The 18,053-nt window shown below is 40.5% G+C and overlaps 1 protein-coding gene across 2 annotated transcripts; it reads right to left on the reverse strand.

The window, feature by feature from the left end:
* Positions 1 to 472: 472 nt before the first annotated feature.
* enok (enoki mushroom) lies at positions 473 to 17,571 on the reverse strand. Of its 2 annotated transcripts, none has more exons than XM_053755256.2 (11): positions 16,390 to 17,571; positions 14,592 to 14,753; positions 14,156 to 14,304; positions 12,611 to 13,854; positions 11,084 to 11,357; positions 10,444 to 10,841; positions 6,257 to 10,244; positions 5,743 to 5,846; positions 4,962 to 5,122; positions 4,168 to 4,264; positions 473 to 3,585 (listed from the first exon to the last, which is right to left on the reverse strand). In XM_053755256.2, the coding sequence occupies exons 1-11, from the start codon at positions 16,939 to 16,941 to the stop codon at positions 3,311 to 3,313; spliced, it is 7,404 nt and encodes a 2,467-aa protein (XP_053611231.1). In that variant the 5' UTR covers positions 16,942 to 17,571; the 3' UTR covers positions 473 to 3,310. The 2 variants fall into 2 exon arrangements, with proteins under 2 accessions (XP_053611231.1, XP_053611232.1); XM_053755257.2 differs by having other exon boundaries at positions 13,781 to 13,854; positions 16,390 to 17,570.
* Positions 17,572 to 18,053: the final 482 nt, after the last annotated feature.

The raw sequence follows: 18,053 nt of genomic DNA on the forward strand, positions 1-18,053 counted from the left end.
ATTTAAATCAATGGATATGGCAAATGACAGAACGAATGGAAGGAACTTACATACTGTGCCGACACCAAATGATTGGGATAAGGTCAAGAAGAATTTAAATCAAAGGTGGTGGCCGTGGCGGAAAGAGCGACACAAAATAATATACATAATCTGTTAACTAAACCATTTCACTTCTTTTAACAGTCTTGTAAAAAATACTATCGCTTTTACACAATTATAATATTCCCTTGGTGCTCTAATGTTTCTGTTAGCAGAAATATTTTAGAATATATATTTTCGGGATTCATAACTGAAGACATCAAAATGTATTTATACAATAAAAATATCTCCGTATCATAAACTGAATTCATGTTCCTTATTTTGCCTTTCAAATAGAAAAGAAATATGGTGGAGACCACTTACATATCACGGATACGTTCACAGATAAACATAACTCATGGAGTTTGAAACACAATAAATGAAACTACGTAAGTTTTCACAAAATTATATTTTGTGTGATAACACCTGCTACATGTCTTACTGTTATTGTATTTACAATATTTTATATACTACACATTAGTAACAAATAACATTCATAACCTTAGAGGAGCAGATCTTACAAAATAATTTACCGATTGTGAGTGGCCCAGAGCGGGCCCACTAAAACTATAACTAAAAATACTTAAATCTTAATCGCAAATCAGTGTTAATAACATTTGGCAATAAATTACTGGGATATCGCGAAATAATCCATAAGCGAAATATAACAGAAGTTACCGTAATATAAACTTTAAACTCTACAAGTGTAAAAGAATACAAAATATAAAAAATTATTAAGTCTGTCGACGTCCTCCCTACATCACGTTCATAAAACATACAGTATTCTATAGTGGATTTTTAACAATCCTGTGCCAACAGAGATGCGATTACGGGAAGTGACTTGCATCATTAGTTTTTCCACCCGTAAATATAAACGCTACACATAAAAAAATATATTGAACTGTCACAGATCTTGGCATAACAATTTACTAGTCATTTTGATTTGTAGCACATTGTCGTAACGAAAATAATGGTGACAAGTGTAACATAACAATATTATCCAATAAATAACACTGGACTGGAAAGTATAAACGCTATTTCAAAAGGAAACAAATCCTTAGTATAGAGCTAACCAGTGGCTATTTCGCAGTTAATCGCAAATCTTTTAACACAATTTTAATGAAAAATCCAACCAACACTATTTCTATACAGCCTTGTGTTAATCAAAAGCAATACATTTACATTATCTTACACAAAAAAGGATGGGACGAGAAATAGGCACTTCGAAGAAATATTTAAAGACACAAACTGGGATTGTCGCCTTATTGTAAATTATAATTAGATACAATGATGTACAAGCTGTATTTTACAATAACGTGTGCACACAAAAATATTCAGCTGTAAACAGGATATACACATACATGACAGTCTGAATAAACTCTACACCGGCATGGTAGGGTCAAAACATTGCACTTATTTTCAACATAACCAAAGACTTAACATTATTTTCTTTGGAAATTAAGTATATATTAATTTATAATGTTTCTGAGGCTCGCCACGGGTTTACTTGCAAAATGCTATCATGCAGACTATGTAAATGTCAGACCAATAGCACACACTATTCAAGTTTGTGATATAGCTGATATTATGCAAAATACGCATTTAATTTTGAAGTAAACCAACTATTGTGATCACGACGAATAATCAACCATGACTTTCACTAATTAGATACTTTTAGTCTGATCGATTAATATGACAATAAATAATGATTCTAGTATCTGGTGTTTCCTAGTTCACTACCAATTTAGGTAGTCAAAAATATCTGTGATCATTGGAAACTTTGCCTAGGCATGTGTAACTAAAAAAGAGAATGACAAAGTATATTAGAAGTGTATATTATTAAAATGATCTGAAAAACAAAATCAATTTGATATACGCCGTGTGTCAATTTAAAATAAAATATTAAAAAATATCTCATTCGCAGTCAGGGTGTTCAAAATTAGGATAGCAAAATCAATAGATTAAAACTCATGCACAATCATCAGTGCTTAGTGCGAGTTTTCAGTTCAAACTCGATAATCAAAACTTTCCGCACAGATACATCTACCAAGTCGTCGTGATTGGTTGGCTGTATCACACTGTGAAAAGTTCCGACGATTGAGGTCAAATCGAAAACTTGCACTAAGCAAACACCTTCGTGGCGTGCGAATCTAGCGAGTCCATACATTATTGCACTATATAATTATGCTACATTTCACTGACGTAGTCATCGTTATTATAAACAGATTAAAATACATTCTATCTGCAATTTTGTACTTTATTCAAGAGCAAGGCGCTTTCCTCAGGATAAGAATTATAATTACAATTTGCGTCATGTCATATACACAATTATACAGCTTCTGCAAAAAGCCAGAAATGCAAAATTAGTAATGAATGTGATGTCAGTGTTCATCTTAGTGCCAGAATTTTAGGTGTAGTTAATAACAACAGCATACATAAAGACGATGCTATTCTAAGGCAAAACATATCACTGAACATACAGAATATATAGTAATAATATTGGGAAAGGATTTAGTAAATAAACTAGTCAGAAGACCATTTTTTTATCATTTTACAACTGGATTTTACCTTTCTGGCATTTGACAGGCATTTAGATGCAAATCTTACAATCAGCTGCCAGTTAAGAGGAAGTACGAGCCACACGACAGGTAAGGCAACCCAAGTGGTGTTACGGTCAATATATACATTATACAACTAACTTACAAAGCATTACATTATTTGTACTATGCCTTAATTACTATACATTCCGGCCGGGGCGGTTTTTTGGTCAGGGTTACGTCAGTTCCAATGCTAAAGCCGCAAAATCTTGAATTTGTCAAAGTCCAGTCTTTTTCACTTAAATGTTTACTTTTCACTATTTTGCGGTCTTCATACGTAATGGAATGGCAGGCGAGTATTATATAACAGAGTCCGAGTTTTGTTTTCATAATTCACCTGAGCGTCTAAACTAATCACTCGCGCACTATAGCATTCGAACACTAATTAATAGCACAAAATATACAGATATAAGGATGTCGCACGTTTTATAGATCACACCATAGTTTTTGCTCAGCCTCAACTCGGATTTCCAAATCAATCCTAGAGACTCGGAACAAGTTATTCAAAAACACACTATAAGCCACAAGGTCCGTATCAAACTGGGGAAAAATGAGTCCAATATCGTCGACACCGTTCACACGTTTCAGCTGTCCTTTAGCGCTACGTGTCGATTGCGGCGGGCGGTGGGCGGCGGCTACCGGCGCACGGAGGAGTCCAGCGTCTGCATGGCGAGCGGCGGCGGGTTGATGTAGCCGTAGTAGACGTTGGGCTGCTGCGCCCGCGGGTCGGCGGCCGGATACTGCTGCACGTTCATCATCTGCACGGGCAGGTTGTTGAACTGCTGCTGCGCCGACATGCGGTAGCCGTTGAGCCCGTACTGGCTGATGATGTGCGTGTTGAGGTTGGGCGACATGCGGGAGCCTCCGTGCGCCGCGCCCATCTGCATGTGCTGCATCGGGCTCAAGTTGCCTGCAATTTACATTTTTTTGTTAAACCGTGACGAGTCTCGGAAATAGTTGGTGACACCGAGATGGTTGCAGCGCTGGAGGTATCCTCGCGCGTTAATGACTATGTAAGGGGTTGCGACGTTCGGGGTTAATATTCCATGCTTCATCCTTGTTATATCGACCCCATCTAATTATATCAGTCATGCATGTTTTTAAGTAAGGTCATTTATATTATAATCGTTTACTGTAATATTAAACTGTTTACATTAATAATGCTATTACTAGTATTACTTTGGAATGGAGAAATTTATTTGGATTCAAAAGATACTAATATAAAGTGTATCAAAAAGACTGTACTTTTGTCTTAAGCCAGCAACCAAGTTAAATTACACAATCATTAACATCAGTTCATTCTCCCAACAACCACAAGAGCAAAACTAACGCCTATAAAAGCAAAAGTATTGCGTGTATATATGTGTCGCTATATCATTTTACCTGACTTAACGAAATTGGTATTTAGAAAATTCCACATTTCAGACGTCAAAAATAATGAGATTTATGTAGCTTGCATATTCATAATAATACAAATATTCCATCAACTCACTGGCGGCGTTCCTGGGATTGCGCGGCGAGTCCAGCTGGTTGTGCGGCGGCGCGTAGTACTTGCCCGGGTAGTGCGGCGGCGTCGACTGCTGCGCGTACTGCCGATTGCATATTTCATATTATTATAATTATGTTTTTTTATAGCACAGTCGGCAAAAGGGGAATGCGGGAAGTCTAATGGTGAGCAAACATCGCAGCTCATCCCGATTTCGCTTGTACACTTAAACCATCCTCGGGAATCACACTATGTATTCATGAAAACCATATTAAAAATTCGTTCTATTAAATTTGAATACGATAAACTATCGCATTCATACAGACAGACAGATCAGTGATACCTTCGACTCCCCTTCATTTTATTAATTTTAATCATTTTATTAATTTTAATCATTTTTAATAATTTAATAATTTTAATCATTTAATGCATGACAATTAACAATGTTAAATATTTAAGTAAATGGCATCTAGCTGCCCCAATGTTTGCTGTGCCCTTGCAGGGCGTCACCTGTACTTACTTATTATCTATGTAACACCTAACATTTCCACTTGTGACATTGCAATAAATGAATCTGAATCTGAATCTGACAGTAGGTACATATTTACCGGGACGGGCCGCTAATTATAAACCTAAACCTTCCTCAGGAACCACACTATCTATTGGAGGAAACCTATCACCACACAATCTATAAGGAGGTTTTTGTTAGCACAATATAATGAAATATGTAATGTAATATAATGGAGGATAATAATAATGGATGGATGCGAGATGTGAGAAACACAAGACGCTGGGCGGACCTGGTGCTGGGCGGAGGCATGCGGCTGCTGGTCGGCCATCTGCTGCAGCTTGGCCAGCGAACAGCTGGGCGCCGCCCAGCCCACGCCGGAGTACTGCTGCTGCTGCTGGAACGACAGGTAGCCGCCTTGGTAGCCGCCTGCCGACTGCATCGCGCCGCCGCCTGAGGGGACAAACGACTTGCTTTGTTACGCGTGTGATGCAATATGCCGCGATAGCATTCTAAAAGGGGACATCAGATGGCCTGTTGTGAAATTCGTAATGATCTTCTAGTTGCATGTGGTCACCGTTAAACATAAAATACGCAGTGCGTCCACACGTTCTCTTTTTTTGCATTACTTTTTACAATTCCCGGCACATAAGTTAAACCAAAATGGCGGGCGTCAGCGCAGGTTTAATAGAGATGAAAGTATTATAAAGGATTTTTAGTGATTATTATTTATGAAAAAATAAACGAGTATTTTGAATTTCGCGGGTAACCACGAAAAATCCCATAAATAACACTTTCATCTGTAAATAAAACTTCGCTGACGGCCACCATTTTGGTTTGGCGAGGATTGTACATGATATGGGAAAAGAAAGACAGCATATGGGCGTTAGTAACGTACTAGTATTTGTGTGTTTCTTTGTAAGTCTTCTGGAACAGTATCAATATGAGAAACATGTCGTACAAGGTAAAAAGACAAGATTGTCTCGTCAGCTGATAGGCAACAGCATTATGTTCGTGTAGTGTATGTGTGAATGTGCGTGTCTTAGGCATTACTTGTATGAGACGCGAGTTACCGTGGTTGTGTTGCGGGGGCGTGGCGCGGTGTCGCGCGGGAGGCGTGGCCGCGCCGCGCATGTTCTTGTTGTCCGACGTGTTGTTGCTGTTGCTGGGGGTGCTCCTGTAACAACGGGGTTGCTCATGCTCCAACTTCTCTTAGGAGTTTGTTACCTTTCGTAAATATTATTTACCAAATTAAGAATATGATGTGCAAAAGTGCATGTGAAGGCATAATTTCTGAATAAATGATTTGATTTGAAATACATATACGTACTTGTATTGAAGTATTAGGTTATGCCTTATATTGAACTTGTTAAATTGTCCTTGCTAGCCTGTCTATAAAAAATATTGGTTTATAAACACTTCTTATTCTTTTCTTATTTTTCGACACATTTTTGCTCGATTATGATAAATACTTCACTGAGCATTAATTAAAATTAGACACTAAATAAGCTATTCCAGTCTCACAATAAAGAGGACGGAATTGCAATGCCTAATATTACTCTAGTGGCATTATCGTGTACAACTGACCTGTTCCTGTTGTTGATCTTCTGCTGCTTAGGTTGTGCGGGCTGGGTCATAATGTTGGGTATGTGCAGCGAGGAGTGCGGATACTGCGGACTGGGGGCCGCGTGCATGTGCATCATGCCGCACGGCGACGCCAGGTCGGAGCCGATGCTGGTGGGCGACTCCAGCCCCAGCTGGCTCACGTCCAGCTCACACGCGGGATACTGCACCGAGTGCACGGAGTTACTGGTGGAGTCCGGGGTGTACACGCCCATGGACTGCAACGCCGGACTGACCGCTTCGCACATCTCTTCCTTGTTACTCTCTTTCGGAGACTCGTCTTTTTTCTGTCTAGATTTCTTCTCGATGTCCTTCTCGCAAGGCCCGTTTTGGTTGTAGGGCGTCTTGCAGCCCGGAGACGTCAGTATCTGCGGACTCGGCTGCTGCTGCCGGAACTCGGCGCAGCTCGTCACCGCTTCCTGCTGTTTGTTCACTTGGCGCTGCATCATCTGCTTTATTTGCGCGTCCGTCGTCTTCTTAGGCTCGCACTGCGTCTGACACGCTGTGGTCGTTTTGGACTGCTTGGAAGGCTTACATTCGCTCTTCTGCGAACATTCCGACGTTTTGACCGGCGGACCTTTGGTTTCCTTATAATGCGTCAGGCCCGCGGTCGCGTAAATCCCACTCGAGAGCGCCCCGTACGCAAGAAAATCCTTTTGGTCGTACTTGGGATGCAATTTCTGGGGCGTCTTCTGCATCTGTTCCAAATGCGGCAGATTGAACCCTTGGTATTTATCCAAATAGTTTTTATCGCTTTTCATGTTGTCAAATAGTCTGTTGTGGTCCCAACCGCCCTGCAGTTGCTTGAAATCGCCCCACGGAGCCCATTGGTACTGTGGATGCGTCGTATGGTAGTTGGGGATCTGATTCATTGGATAATCGGCCTTTGGAACTAACTCGTTGTCGTATTTAAGTTTAGGCAACATTTTGTTCAGATCGTTCTGATGGTCCGCCACCGCTTTCAACTGTGACGCGCAAGTCTTGTCGTGTTTCACTGAAGCATTTTTTGATTCACACTTGTTAGTAGATTTCTCCTTCTTAAAAAAATCCTGTTTTTTCGGCGCCTCGTTCGTAGGTTTGGCCTCGACCTTGCTCGCAACCACAGTCGTGTTGATAACGTTTATTGGGACCGACGTCTCTGGCTTTCTCGTATTTGCGTTCTGTTCGGGAAAAAACATTTTCGGCTCCGGAGTGCTTCGAGGCGTATCCTTATTATTCTTCTTCTCTGTTTTCTCCATCTTACTATGAGCCGAATTCACTCTTACATCCCTCAATTTGCTTTTCTCTCTAGGTTTTTGATTGGGGTCGTTTTTCTCCTGAGAGTTCTGCACGATGTTCATACTCATGGAATTTTGTAAATTATTTGAGAAGTTAGAATCTAAATCTGTCCTCTCCATTCCTATATTGATAGCTGGGTTAGCGCTTTGACAACGCGGTAAATAATTGTCAGTGACATTGGGAACTTTAGGGATCACTGGATTGATAACTGGGGATGAAATTGGATGAGGCACTTCTAGTTTCGTCGTAGATTTACTGATAACTGGCGTGTCTGTCATAGTATTTATAACTCTATGTTCATTCGTTTTCATAACTTTGTCAGTTTGCACGGCTTGAGATTCCTTTGTAATATTCGCTCTGTGGTTCAAATATGAATGTTGAGCTGTGTTTATTTGCTGTATTGTCATAGAATTCGCCAGTGGCTGGTTCTGATAATTCGGCAAATTATGTTCGATTATATTTCTAGTTATCACTATTTCATCTTTCCGCGACATCACATCATTGCGAAAGGGAATATCACTCTCTTTATTAGCCATAGGATATTGAATCTTATGTCTATTTTCCATTTCAATGTAAGAATCAATTTTAGGAGGATCCGGCCTCTTTATATTGGACGAAATATCTCTTTGAGGATCCAAACTCTGAATGATAGATTCTATTTTATTAGGCGACTTCTTATCACTCATTTTATTTTCGTCAACAGCTTGGTGTTGTATGACAGTTTCTTTTCTCATTTCATTCTTTTTCTGTTCACAAATAATATCTGTATTATTTTTTTCTGGAGACTTTTTCTGCTTCGGAGATTCGCTAATAACAGATTGATCATTCTTTTTTGGAGAAATGCCAGCTGAAGTAATAGAGGTATCCGATTCTCCTTCCACAACTATGGTCTCTATCGGCTGTATTTTTGGCAAACAATTGTTTTCTGTTGGTTTTATAATATTAACTTCTTCTTGAACTTTGGGATCTAAAACTATATGTGCATTTTCTGTAGACACAACTGGAATAACTTTAGAAGGACTCTCATTTTCTTCAATTTCTTTTGGTTTATTTTCGTTATTCTGTGCCACAGGGGCTATCGCATTATGTTTTGGGGAAGGTAGAGGACAACTTTGGCTGTTATTGTCATCTGATTCAGATATAACAATAGTATCTTTATCATCAAGAGCAGTTTTCCCTGGAGATTTAATTTCGCCATTCCTATTTTCTGGAGTTCTCAGTGTTTCAGAATCATCTTTAGGATTGTTTTCTTCTTTATGTTCTTTAGGAGCCTCAGTGCTATTATCAACAGTAGTTTGGTCTTTTTCAGTTTTATCTCTAGCCGCCTCTTCCATATCTTGCTCTTTCTCAGCTATGGACTTAGGCGAATCCATGTGTATACTATCTAACTCCATGTCACTGGTGTGATGATCAGTGCTATTTTCCTCTATATGTCTTGGAGTAGCTGGTTTCATTGCAACAGTATCCTTTTCTCTATCCTCAACATCCATTTCATCATCAGCTTCACCTGAAGAATCTTCTGAGCTAACATCGGTATCCTTATGTTTCTCTTCGGCTGTTTCAGTAATTTTCTTTGGTGAATTTTTGCTTTCGACGGGCGTATCGGCCGTCTTATCATGGTCTTCCATCGAATCATCAGTTTTATAGGCATTAGCTTCATCTTTTTCATCAACCTTTGCCTTCTTGGCTTCTGGCGAACTTGTTCTAAGGTTCTTGCTGGGCCTTTGACGTTTTTTCGGGCGGCCTCTCCATGACATTTTCTTCTTGGGTTTCCCTTTAGTTACATTAGCCACGGGTGTAGATATCACGCTTGCGTCTATGCTATCTTCTTGACTGTCTTGACTGTCAGATACATAATTAGGTTCTTTAACACTTCGCCGTCTGCTTCTTTGCCTGTTGACTTGTTTGTTGTCATCATTAACATCAATTTGGGCTTTAGAAGATCGTCTAGACACGCTTTTACTTCTCTGTCTTGGAGTTTCTTCACCTTTCTTGTCATCCTCGTTCTCCGCGTTAGATTCTGACATCTTTCTATTGAGATCTCGTTTCCTCTTTCGCCCTCCTTCAACCGTCGGTGTCGTTTGATAAGTAGTTTCACTATATTTCAAAGGCCTTGTACGTCTTCTACCTGATGACGTCACTTCGACCGATTCTTTTTCTTCTTTACTAACTTCATCTTTCACTGTTGCATCAGTTTTAACATCAGGTATTTCTGTTTCGGTTGTGGTTCCGTCGCTTTCAGTTTTGGCTTCAGTTTCATTTTCAGTCTCTTGATCGCCCGAGACTTCGTCTGGAGATCTGAAAGGATTCACTGTCGGCGCCAAAAGAGGCGTCCATCTTAGACACTCGGGATCAATTTCCAACCGAGGTTTGCTCCTTAACTTCTTTATGTGATTTTCGACTTTATTCCAGTCAACACAGAGGCCTAATTTCATTGTATCATTATTTGGGATATACCTAACAAATCCTAGTAGTTGAAATGTGACTGCAATATCGTTCATATGCATTCCTGAGCTATGTGCAATGTCTTCAAAGGTAAATGGCTTATCTTTATGGTCATAAAGGAACTCTAGAATCACAGATTTCCAATAAGCGTGGTATGAGACCCTTCCAAGGTCCGACAAAGGTTTTTCTGGGGTCCCAGGCTGACCCTCTTCCTTTGATAGTAAATAACCTGAAACAGACAAATTACATTATATTTCAACACATTTTCATTAAATGATAAACTTTTTGAATATCAGCATTATTCATAATTTTGCAATATTTCACTTTGCACCAGAATACAACAAAAGGAAAGACGAAAATTTTGTTTAGAAAACTGAAAACTGATAGTAAAATAGGAAAAATTAAGAAATAAAGATTCCACCACTCACTAAAATGGATGAGAAACCTCCCGAAGCCCTGCCTCTGGTACTGCGGCATCGTCATTATACACGACACGTTGTACTTCTGCTGGCAATGCTTCTCTTTGGAGAAATATCCAACTAAATGACATCCCTTGCTGTCATTCTTCGTTAGTACGTAGAATAGGAACGGTTCAACATCGTAATATAAAGTTTTATGGTCCAGGAACAACTTCGCTAGTAAGCAGAGGTTTTGACAGTAAATTTTATTGGCATTTCCGTCCACTTCGAAGACAGATATATCTCCGCATCGGTATATTTCCGTGGCGGGCGGATGTCGCCAAAGACATTTGTCGAGATGCCGTAAAAGTACAGCGCGACTTTTAGCGTATTTCAGGCAAAACTCGCAGAGAAACAGCTTGGGTAGCCTGGAAAACAAACAAAAGAATAACAACTGCAAATAGACAAAAATGTTTGATACACTTATAATGTAAGTTCGATAAATATCAAATTTTCTCAGTTCACACAACAGTACATTTCAGACAACACCACAATTATTACATCTGTGTGTTACTTTGCCTTTTATAAAATATACACAATGGGAAATCTATTATATAAATAGTCAGACAGATATTTTTAATATAATAATAAGTAGTTTACCAAATCTTACCTTGCATATTCCTGCGGGAAAGGACTTGAATACCAAGTTTCAATCTCCCACTGTCCAAATTCAATCGCCGAGGGACATCTTGGCGCGGGCGCTAGCACAGCCGGCGTAGCACTCGATGAAGGCGTAGCGGGTGCGGCTGGCGTAGCGGCCGGCGTAGCGGCCGGCGTAGCGGCTACGGGCTCCGCTACGACATCATTCTCGCCGGCTGCCGTCCGTGCAGCGTTGAACAACTCCGCGTCGGACGCCGTCACGCCCGCCGGCAGGCGTTTGTTGTCTGTAAAATTGGTTAGTTTTATATTGATGTACATGACGGTGGTCTAGAGATTAAATCACTAAATTCAAGTCAAGAAATGGAAGCCTTCGTTAAATTGAACATATGGAGATGTATGTACCCAATGAAAGGGTGTTTGAAATTACTTTCTAAAAATCAAAAGATAACACAAAAAGAAACCAGTACATTTGATAGAAGCAAATAATAGTTGCGGTATTATGATGATAGCATGATTTCAATTAATGAACAAAAAAATTTATATTTCAAGTCTATTCTAAAGCAGGCCACACCCCAAGCTAATTTAACTCTAGTTACAAATGAAATTCTAATTTCAATGCAATTAAATAACGAAAATGTTATTTTAATAATTGTCAATTCAAAATTGAGCAGAAATTTTCATACAGTCAGTATGACAGGACTAATTCCTTTACCCACCTCATTACAACTTCAAACCTTGATAACGCGAACTAAGCTAGCTCTCGATGTGGCCCGCGCCTTACACGCTATTTAACTGAGCGCGCATCGGGCGGCCACTAATATTCTTCCACTTCAGTCGCCAAAACCACGTCAGAATCCGCGGTTTAGAAATCAAACCACTGCAGGGTCGTTACACCCTACAATAAAACCATCAGCCACCGACCTAGCCGCCTAATGCGCGCCCTAAAATTAAAAAAGAAACGAGATGAGGTTTGGTCGCGCGAGCGAAAGTGCATGTGTGGACGCGTCGGTCCGATCTAAAGTGAGACTTGGTCAGACTTGGTCTGTGTCAGACCGGCGACCGGCGACCGGCGACCGGCAGACCGACCCGAACAGAGAACGCGGGAGAGCCCCGGCCGGCAATCAGGGCAGCACCGTACGCTGGCGACTGGGGACCCACGGATCGATAAATATATTTCTTACAATACCGTAGTGAACTGTATAATCAATTTTAAAATCGATTTGATCGATAAAATTAATTATTTCAAGAAAAAATATTATACAAACAAATGGCTTAAAATGTGATATAGTCTATATTGTCTTCAAACAACACATAGCCATGGTACATAAAATGTAGTTCGACAATTGAATATTTTGCCCACTTATTTACCGGTGGCCCACTCCGTAGTGGGTTATCCGGATAAAAATTATTTACGCATTGTATCTCGATTTTTCGACATTGGCATGAATTGAGATTATTTGATCAACAAAACCCTGATAGGTGACGTCGGTGGGCCCCAGCCCCGTGCCCCACATCACTTTCGCGTCGGCGGGCTTACCCTGAGCGTCGGCCGGGCGCCCGCGCACGCCGCGCGCCAGCTTGTGCGCGGCCGCGCGCTCGAACTGCTTGCCGCGCGCGCACCACCGCACCAGCGCCGACACCGAGTACACTACACTATTCTCCGGTCTCAATCCTTCCTGCTCTAACTCCCGACACGGACTTTCCGTTTTCAAAATCGCGCGCGGTCTACTGTCATCTCTCTCTACCCGCGATCGACTTCTCGAGCGATGCGTTTCAGTAAAGGGCGAACGACTCGAGTGTTCAGTCTTTCTCGCGCTCGATCGACTGCGGTGTTTTTCTTTCGCGCGCGATCTACTCCGCCCTCGAGGCGACTCTTTCGCTCTCGATCGACTCCTTTTGTATTCGGGTTTGTATTCCAAGTCGCTGTCTCGAGATTGGCGTTTGTGATCTAAATTTCTGACCGTCGATCGGCCGCGGGTGGTGTATTGCGTTTCGTCGCTGTCGTAGTGGACGGTTCTCAGTCTCGATTGGCTCCGGGCCCGACTGGGACTCCTGTCCCTTCTCAAAGCCGCCTGATACCGTTTAAACGTACTCCTAGTCTCTTTTAATACTTGTCGGTCTTCTTCTGGCTCTATCCTCGCTCTGTGTCGAGACTGCGACCGAGACGCAGTCCTCACAGAATAAAACTCCGATAGGCCATCGAATAAAGTCGTCAGCAATCTCTCTCCACATTTGCTTCTTCTCCGCGCAACTCTGTGTCTTTCGGGAGGAGTTTCTTTAACATCTGACACTTCTTTTACTGGAGAGGGTTGTATACACCGCTGCTTCTGCGCTTCGGCGGCGAAGCCCCAAGTCCCGTCGGGGCCGGTATCGGCGGCGAGGCGTTCGAAGACCGAGGACACGTGTGAAGGCACTACGGGGGTGGGGAATATCGCTTCCGGACGGACTGTCAGAGGTTCCGATTCGGAGTCTTCCGATTCGTCAGCATCACTGGGCGTGTCGGGTCGTCTCTCCAATCGCAACTCGAGTCGTTGGACTCTGGTGACGCGCACGCCCCCCCACCGGGCGCGGGAGTCCCAGCCCTCCCATTCGCTAGAGGACTCGCGACAGCGTCGCTTGACGAGGTTGAAAGCGGAGAATCTGAAAAATTTTTGTTTCTCTTTGGACATTCTCTGTTCGGGCGGGTGATGGCGGCCGAAGTCATTACCGTCGGAGCGCTCGTCGTCGGAGTCCGGGCGCCGCGCGCGCCCGCGGCCCTTCGGCGTCCGCACCATGCTGCTTCTGAAACAAACACGATAATATAGACATAGAAAACGATTATCTGTATTGCCATAATCACTCATATACAAAAAATAACAGACAAAATAAACAGTTTTACAAAATAATATAATTATTAGATAAATTAGTGTATCGTTCTATCTGCAGCAAGACAAAAAGGTCATAATTCAGTGAGCTTTCTGTACTGATCTTCAGAAATTGACGTCAATATAGTAATAGATATTAATTTTACAAACAAACACAATAAGGGTAAAGCAAAGACTCTGTAAAACCTTATAATCAGGACAGAGCAGCGGCAGAGTACCTGTGCGCGTGGTCGTGCACACAGCGCCAGCCGGCGCGCACGCAGGCGCGGTGTGCGTGCAGCGCACAGCTTGCGCAGCGCGCGCTCCAGCGCTCGCGCGCACCGCACGCTGCGCACGCCGCACACGACCCGCACGACCACCGGGTACACTGCAAACAAATGCTATACTATACTAGGGCTCAACTACCGATAGCGTTTCGATGGACTATCGATACATTGGTGTAGATTTAATGGGTCGACTGACGCGACTAACATAGGGTTTGTTGCGCCGTTGAAATTTGATGCGCCTGTTCAACTGCGCTTTGGAAGCGGCAGTAGACTTAGCCTGGTCGGTCTGATGCTTCCACTGGCATTCCAGGAAAAAATAAATAATAATAATCAATCATTAATTGTGTATTACTATAGACTGATAGACCATGCCAAAAAGAAGTCTTACCTTCAATTCAGTCGGAGGGACGTCAGAGAGATCGACGCAAGAAGGATGCACATACGACTTGCACAGGTAGCAGCAGATCAAAGCTTCCGCATCGCCTGTGCTGTTATGCACATCCGTGCCGAGGCACTCTGTGCACACAGGCACTCCGCCCTGGATCTGCGTCTGTGAAGACAGGGAATTCTAAATAGCACAACTGTAAGCCGCATAATTTCGTCATGCAGAATCAAAAGGTATAAAATATCATCAAAAAGAATAAAGCCTGTTGATGCCTGAGACTTTTGCCTTAGAAAGAAAAAGTTGAGCTTCTTATTACAGCTACAATGATGTATATTATCCTAAGTTGAATAGTTTTGAATTTGAACAACTAAATGAAAAATGTACTACAATTTATTTATTGTCTGTATGTATTGATTGACTGAAACCATTGGGTCTATTGTTGAAGTATTTTTTATTAACCTAGATCTACTTTTGTAAAGGTTAATAGTAATTGTGAGTGAAAAAAAGACACTACTAGAAAATAAAAAGTAATTTTAGAAGTTAATTATGTCTATCCCAATTCAAATAATTTAGGTATTATGGTGACACAATTAGGCTCTGACAAATATTTTTGCATTATCTATTAAGGAATTTTTTACAAATATAGTATATTTGATTTGCATATTATATTCTTTCAGTAGCATTAATGACTATTTTAGAACAGTTAACCCATCTCATCTACTGAGTTGTGCATTGTGTCTTGAATTTTCTCAATCGAAAATGTTAATCAAAAAGAAGAGTTTATAGTACAAAATGCCTGTCTCAAGTTAAATGTTGATCCATTAATTGCAGCAAACAAAACATTTTTCATTTACATTTATCATTAATTTCAAATACCAATGAGATATTGGGATACTCTAGGACTAAAACCTTTCTAAAAAGGTTTCCCTAAAAAACATGTTTTAATTATCTTCTAAAATAGGTAGTGCTTGCCGCATACTTTATAATATGATTTGTAATAAATGAAAACTAGGAAAAACGAATTCTGTTTCATTGTATTGGAAATTTTACCAATTTTGTTCTTAGCACACTGCAAATATTGTACCTCATAAATAGAGGTATATCATCTATTCTACCCAAACAAATAAATTGATTGTTTAGAATCACTATTGCCCTACTTTTTAGCAATAAAAACATTGCAAACATAGTAAAGCGCATAATTTGCGATAACATTTCTTACATTATTAAATATTATGCAACTCAGATGTATGTAATCATTACACAATAGTCTCGCACAAACAGCACCTTGACTGAATAGCATATGGCCGTTCACCCCGACATTGAAATTATTGAAACTCAAATAACTTTATCCAACTCATATATATGATTCCCAAAGATAAAGGTTTCAATCAAATTTATTTAAAGGAATTATTATTAATTTTCTTAAAAAAAAATACTATGAAATAGATAAGAAAATTGATGATTTTTTTATGAAATTAAAAATGTTTGTTTACATTGTAAAGATTTGTTTACAAATAGCAATAAGGTTTTTTTTATGAAATTAATCATGTCTGCATACATTTTAAAGATTTGTTTACAAAAAACCAAGTCAGATTCAGATATCCATTTAACATTAAATCAATAGGGTCAATATAAGTAAAATATAAATAGTGTCATATTTCAACAATTTTATACATATCTAAAAAGAAAAACAGACAAATTGGAATATATACTTTCAAACAATATCAAAAGAAAGGAAAACCTTACATGTCTAGTTCCTGCAAAAAACAGATTATAATAATAAAGCAATGATCGAGCTCACCTCCTCAGGCTCCTGTATATGTTTGGGTTTCTGCTTCACAGGTCTCTCTGAAGAAGAAGTTAATGGCCTCTCTGTGGCCTTGTATGTCAAGGCAGTGTGTGTAAGCAACCCTCTAGCAACTGCTCGTTTGGCTGCCGCCCGCAACACAGTCTTCACATCTACCTCAGGGGCAACATTCACTTGGTATGCTTGTCTTAAATGTCTCTCAATACTTTTCAACGTAGAACCGTCACGCTCCCCTAACTCACGCACAGCCTTAGCTACGGCCCGCGAAACGTCTATGTCCGGCGAGATCCGCAAGGTCTTGCTTTGTAACCCTCCCGGATCCTTGTACGAACTCTGTCCCTTATTGTACACCTTCAACACCGCACCTTCGCGCACCGCCCGCTCCAGTCGTTCCGATACCACATCCTCATGATAGTTGTGATGCTGTCTGATTGCGTGACATATACGCTCCACGCTCGGCCTCTGCTTCTGCGCCCTTATCTTGTGTATCGCGTCTAATATCCATCGCTTCCACACTTCTTTGCTGACGTCTTCCGGCTCATTCATCTTCGTCAATGATTATTTTGTGCAGCCGTCAGAGTAACGGTACGGTATCAGAGTAATGTCAACACCCCTCATATTTTGGCGCCTCGAGCGAAATTCCATTTTACGAAATGGAACCCCGCCAGATGCGACCGGATAATCGGCCGCAGTGCGAGACGCCGGCTTCACAGCATGCTCGCGAGGCGCTCCGCTATGGATGACACATAGGGCCTTACGAGCGAGTTTTGGCGGAGCGGGCATTCAATGGCGGCCATCTTGTGGCGATCAAAATTTTACGTACAAAACACGCGACGTAAATAATAGTTAGCATTGATTGTACTCCACTACACTTGTATTTTATAACGATCACTTGAAATCTTGTATTTACAGTTAATTTTGATAAATTAGAAACAAAAATAGAAATACGGTACACTTCTTTCCGGTTTTTTTTTTCACAATGAGACTTCTCTAAACAAACAACACAATGACATAAACTATTGGATTAACATAACTTATTCTACCAGATCATTTTTTGGTATTTTAATTACATTCATATCCATGAATTAATGTAAAATTTACATGAAAACATTCACAAAACACCAACAAAAGGCTCTTCAAAATGGCTATCAATCAGATTGCTTGCCTAGTTAAAAAATATTTTTGATATCCTGTCGGTAAATGTATTGCCATTATAATTACATTATCATAATAATTCATCATTCGTTATTGTCTATGGTTTGTTGGTTATAAAAAATAGAAGTAGAACAATACATCATGGATTTAAAAGTACCATGGATTTAATAAGTGCTTCGTCGGAGTACCTACTATAGGGAGTATTACTGTACATTCATCCCGCCAAAGTACAGCACTGTATGTTAGGTACACAAAAGCTTTGCCGTCTTTTGCTATGTCGATTAAAACGTTTATTTTAGACTACTTTAATCTTTAATCCTTTCATTATGTAAGCATTCGTTTGTAAAAATATAAAACAATGTAGCATATTCGGGTGTCGAAATATTGGGAAAAATCGTTTTCCATAAAATAAAATAACTTCGTAAACTATGGAATACGCCTCACGCTGTAAAATTTTCGAGCCAGTAAACGGTCGAAAACACTTCACACGTGAAGACTTATTA

The sequence above is a fragment of the Plodia interpunctella genome, chromosome 14 (genome assembly GCF_027563975.2).
Source record: "Plodia interpunctella isolate USDA-ARS_2022_Savannah chromosome 14, ilPloInte3.2, whole genome shotgun sequence".
NCBI lineage: Eukaryota > Metazoa > Arthropoda > Insecta > Lepidoptera > Pyralidae > Plodia > Plodia interpunctella.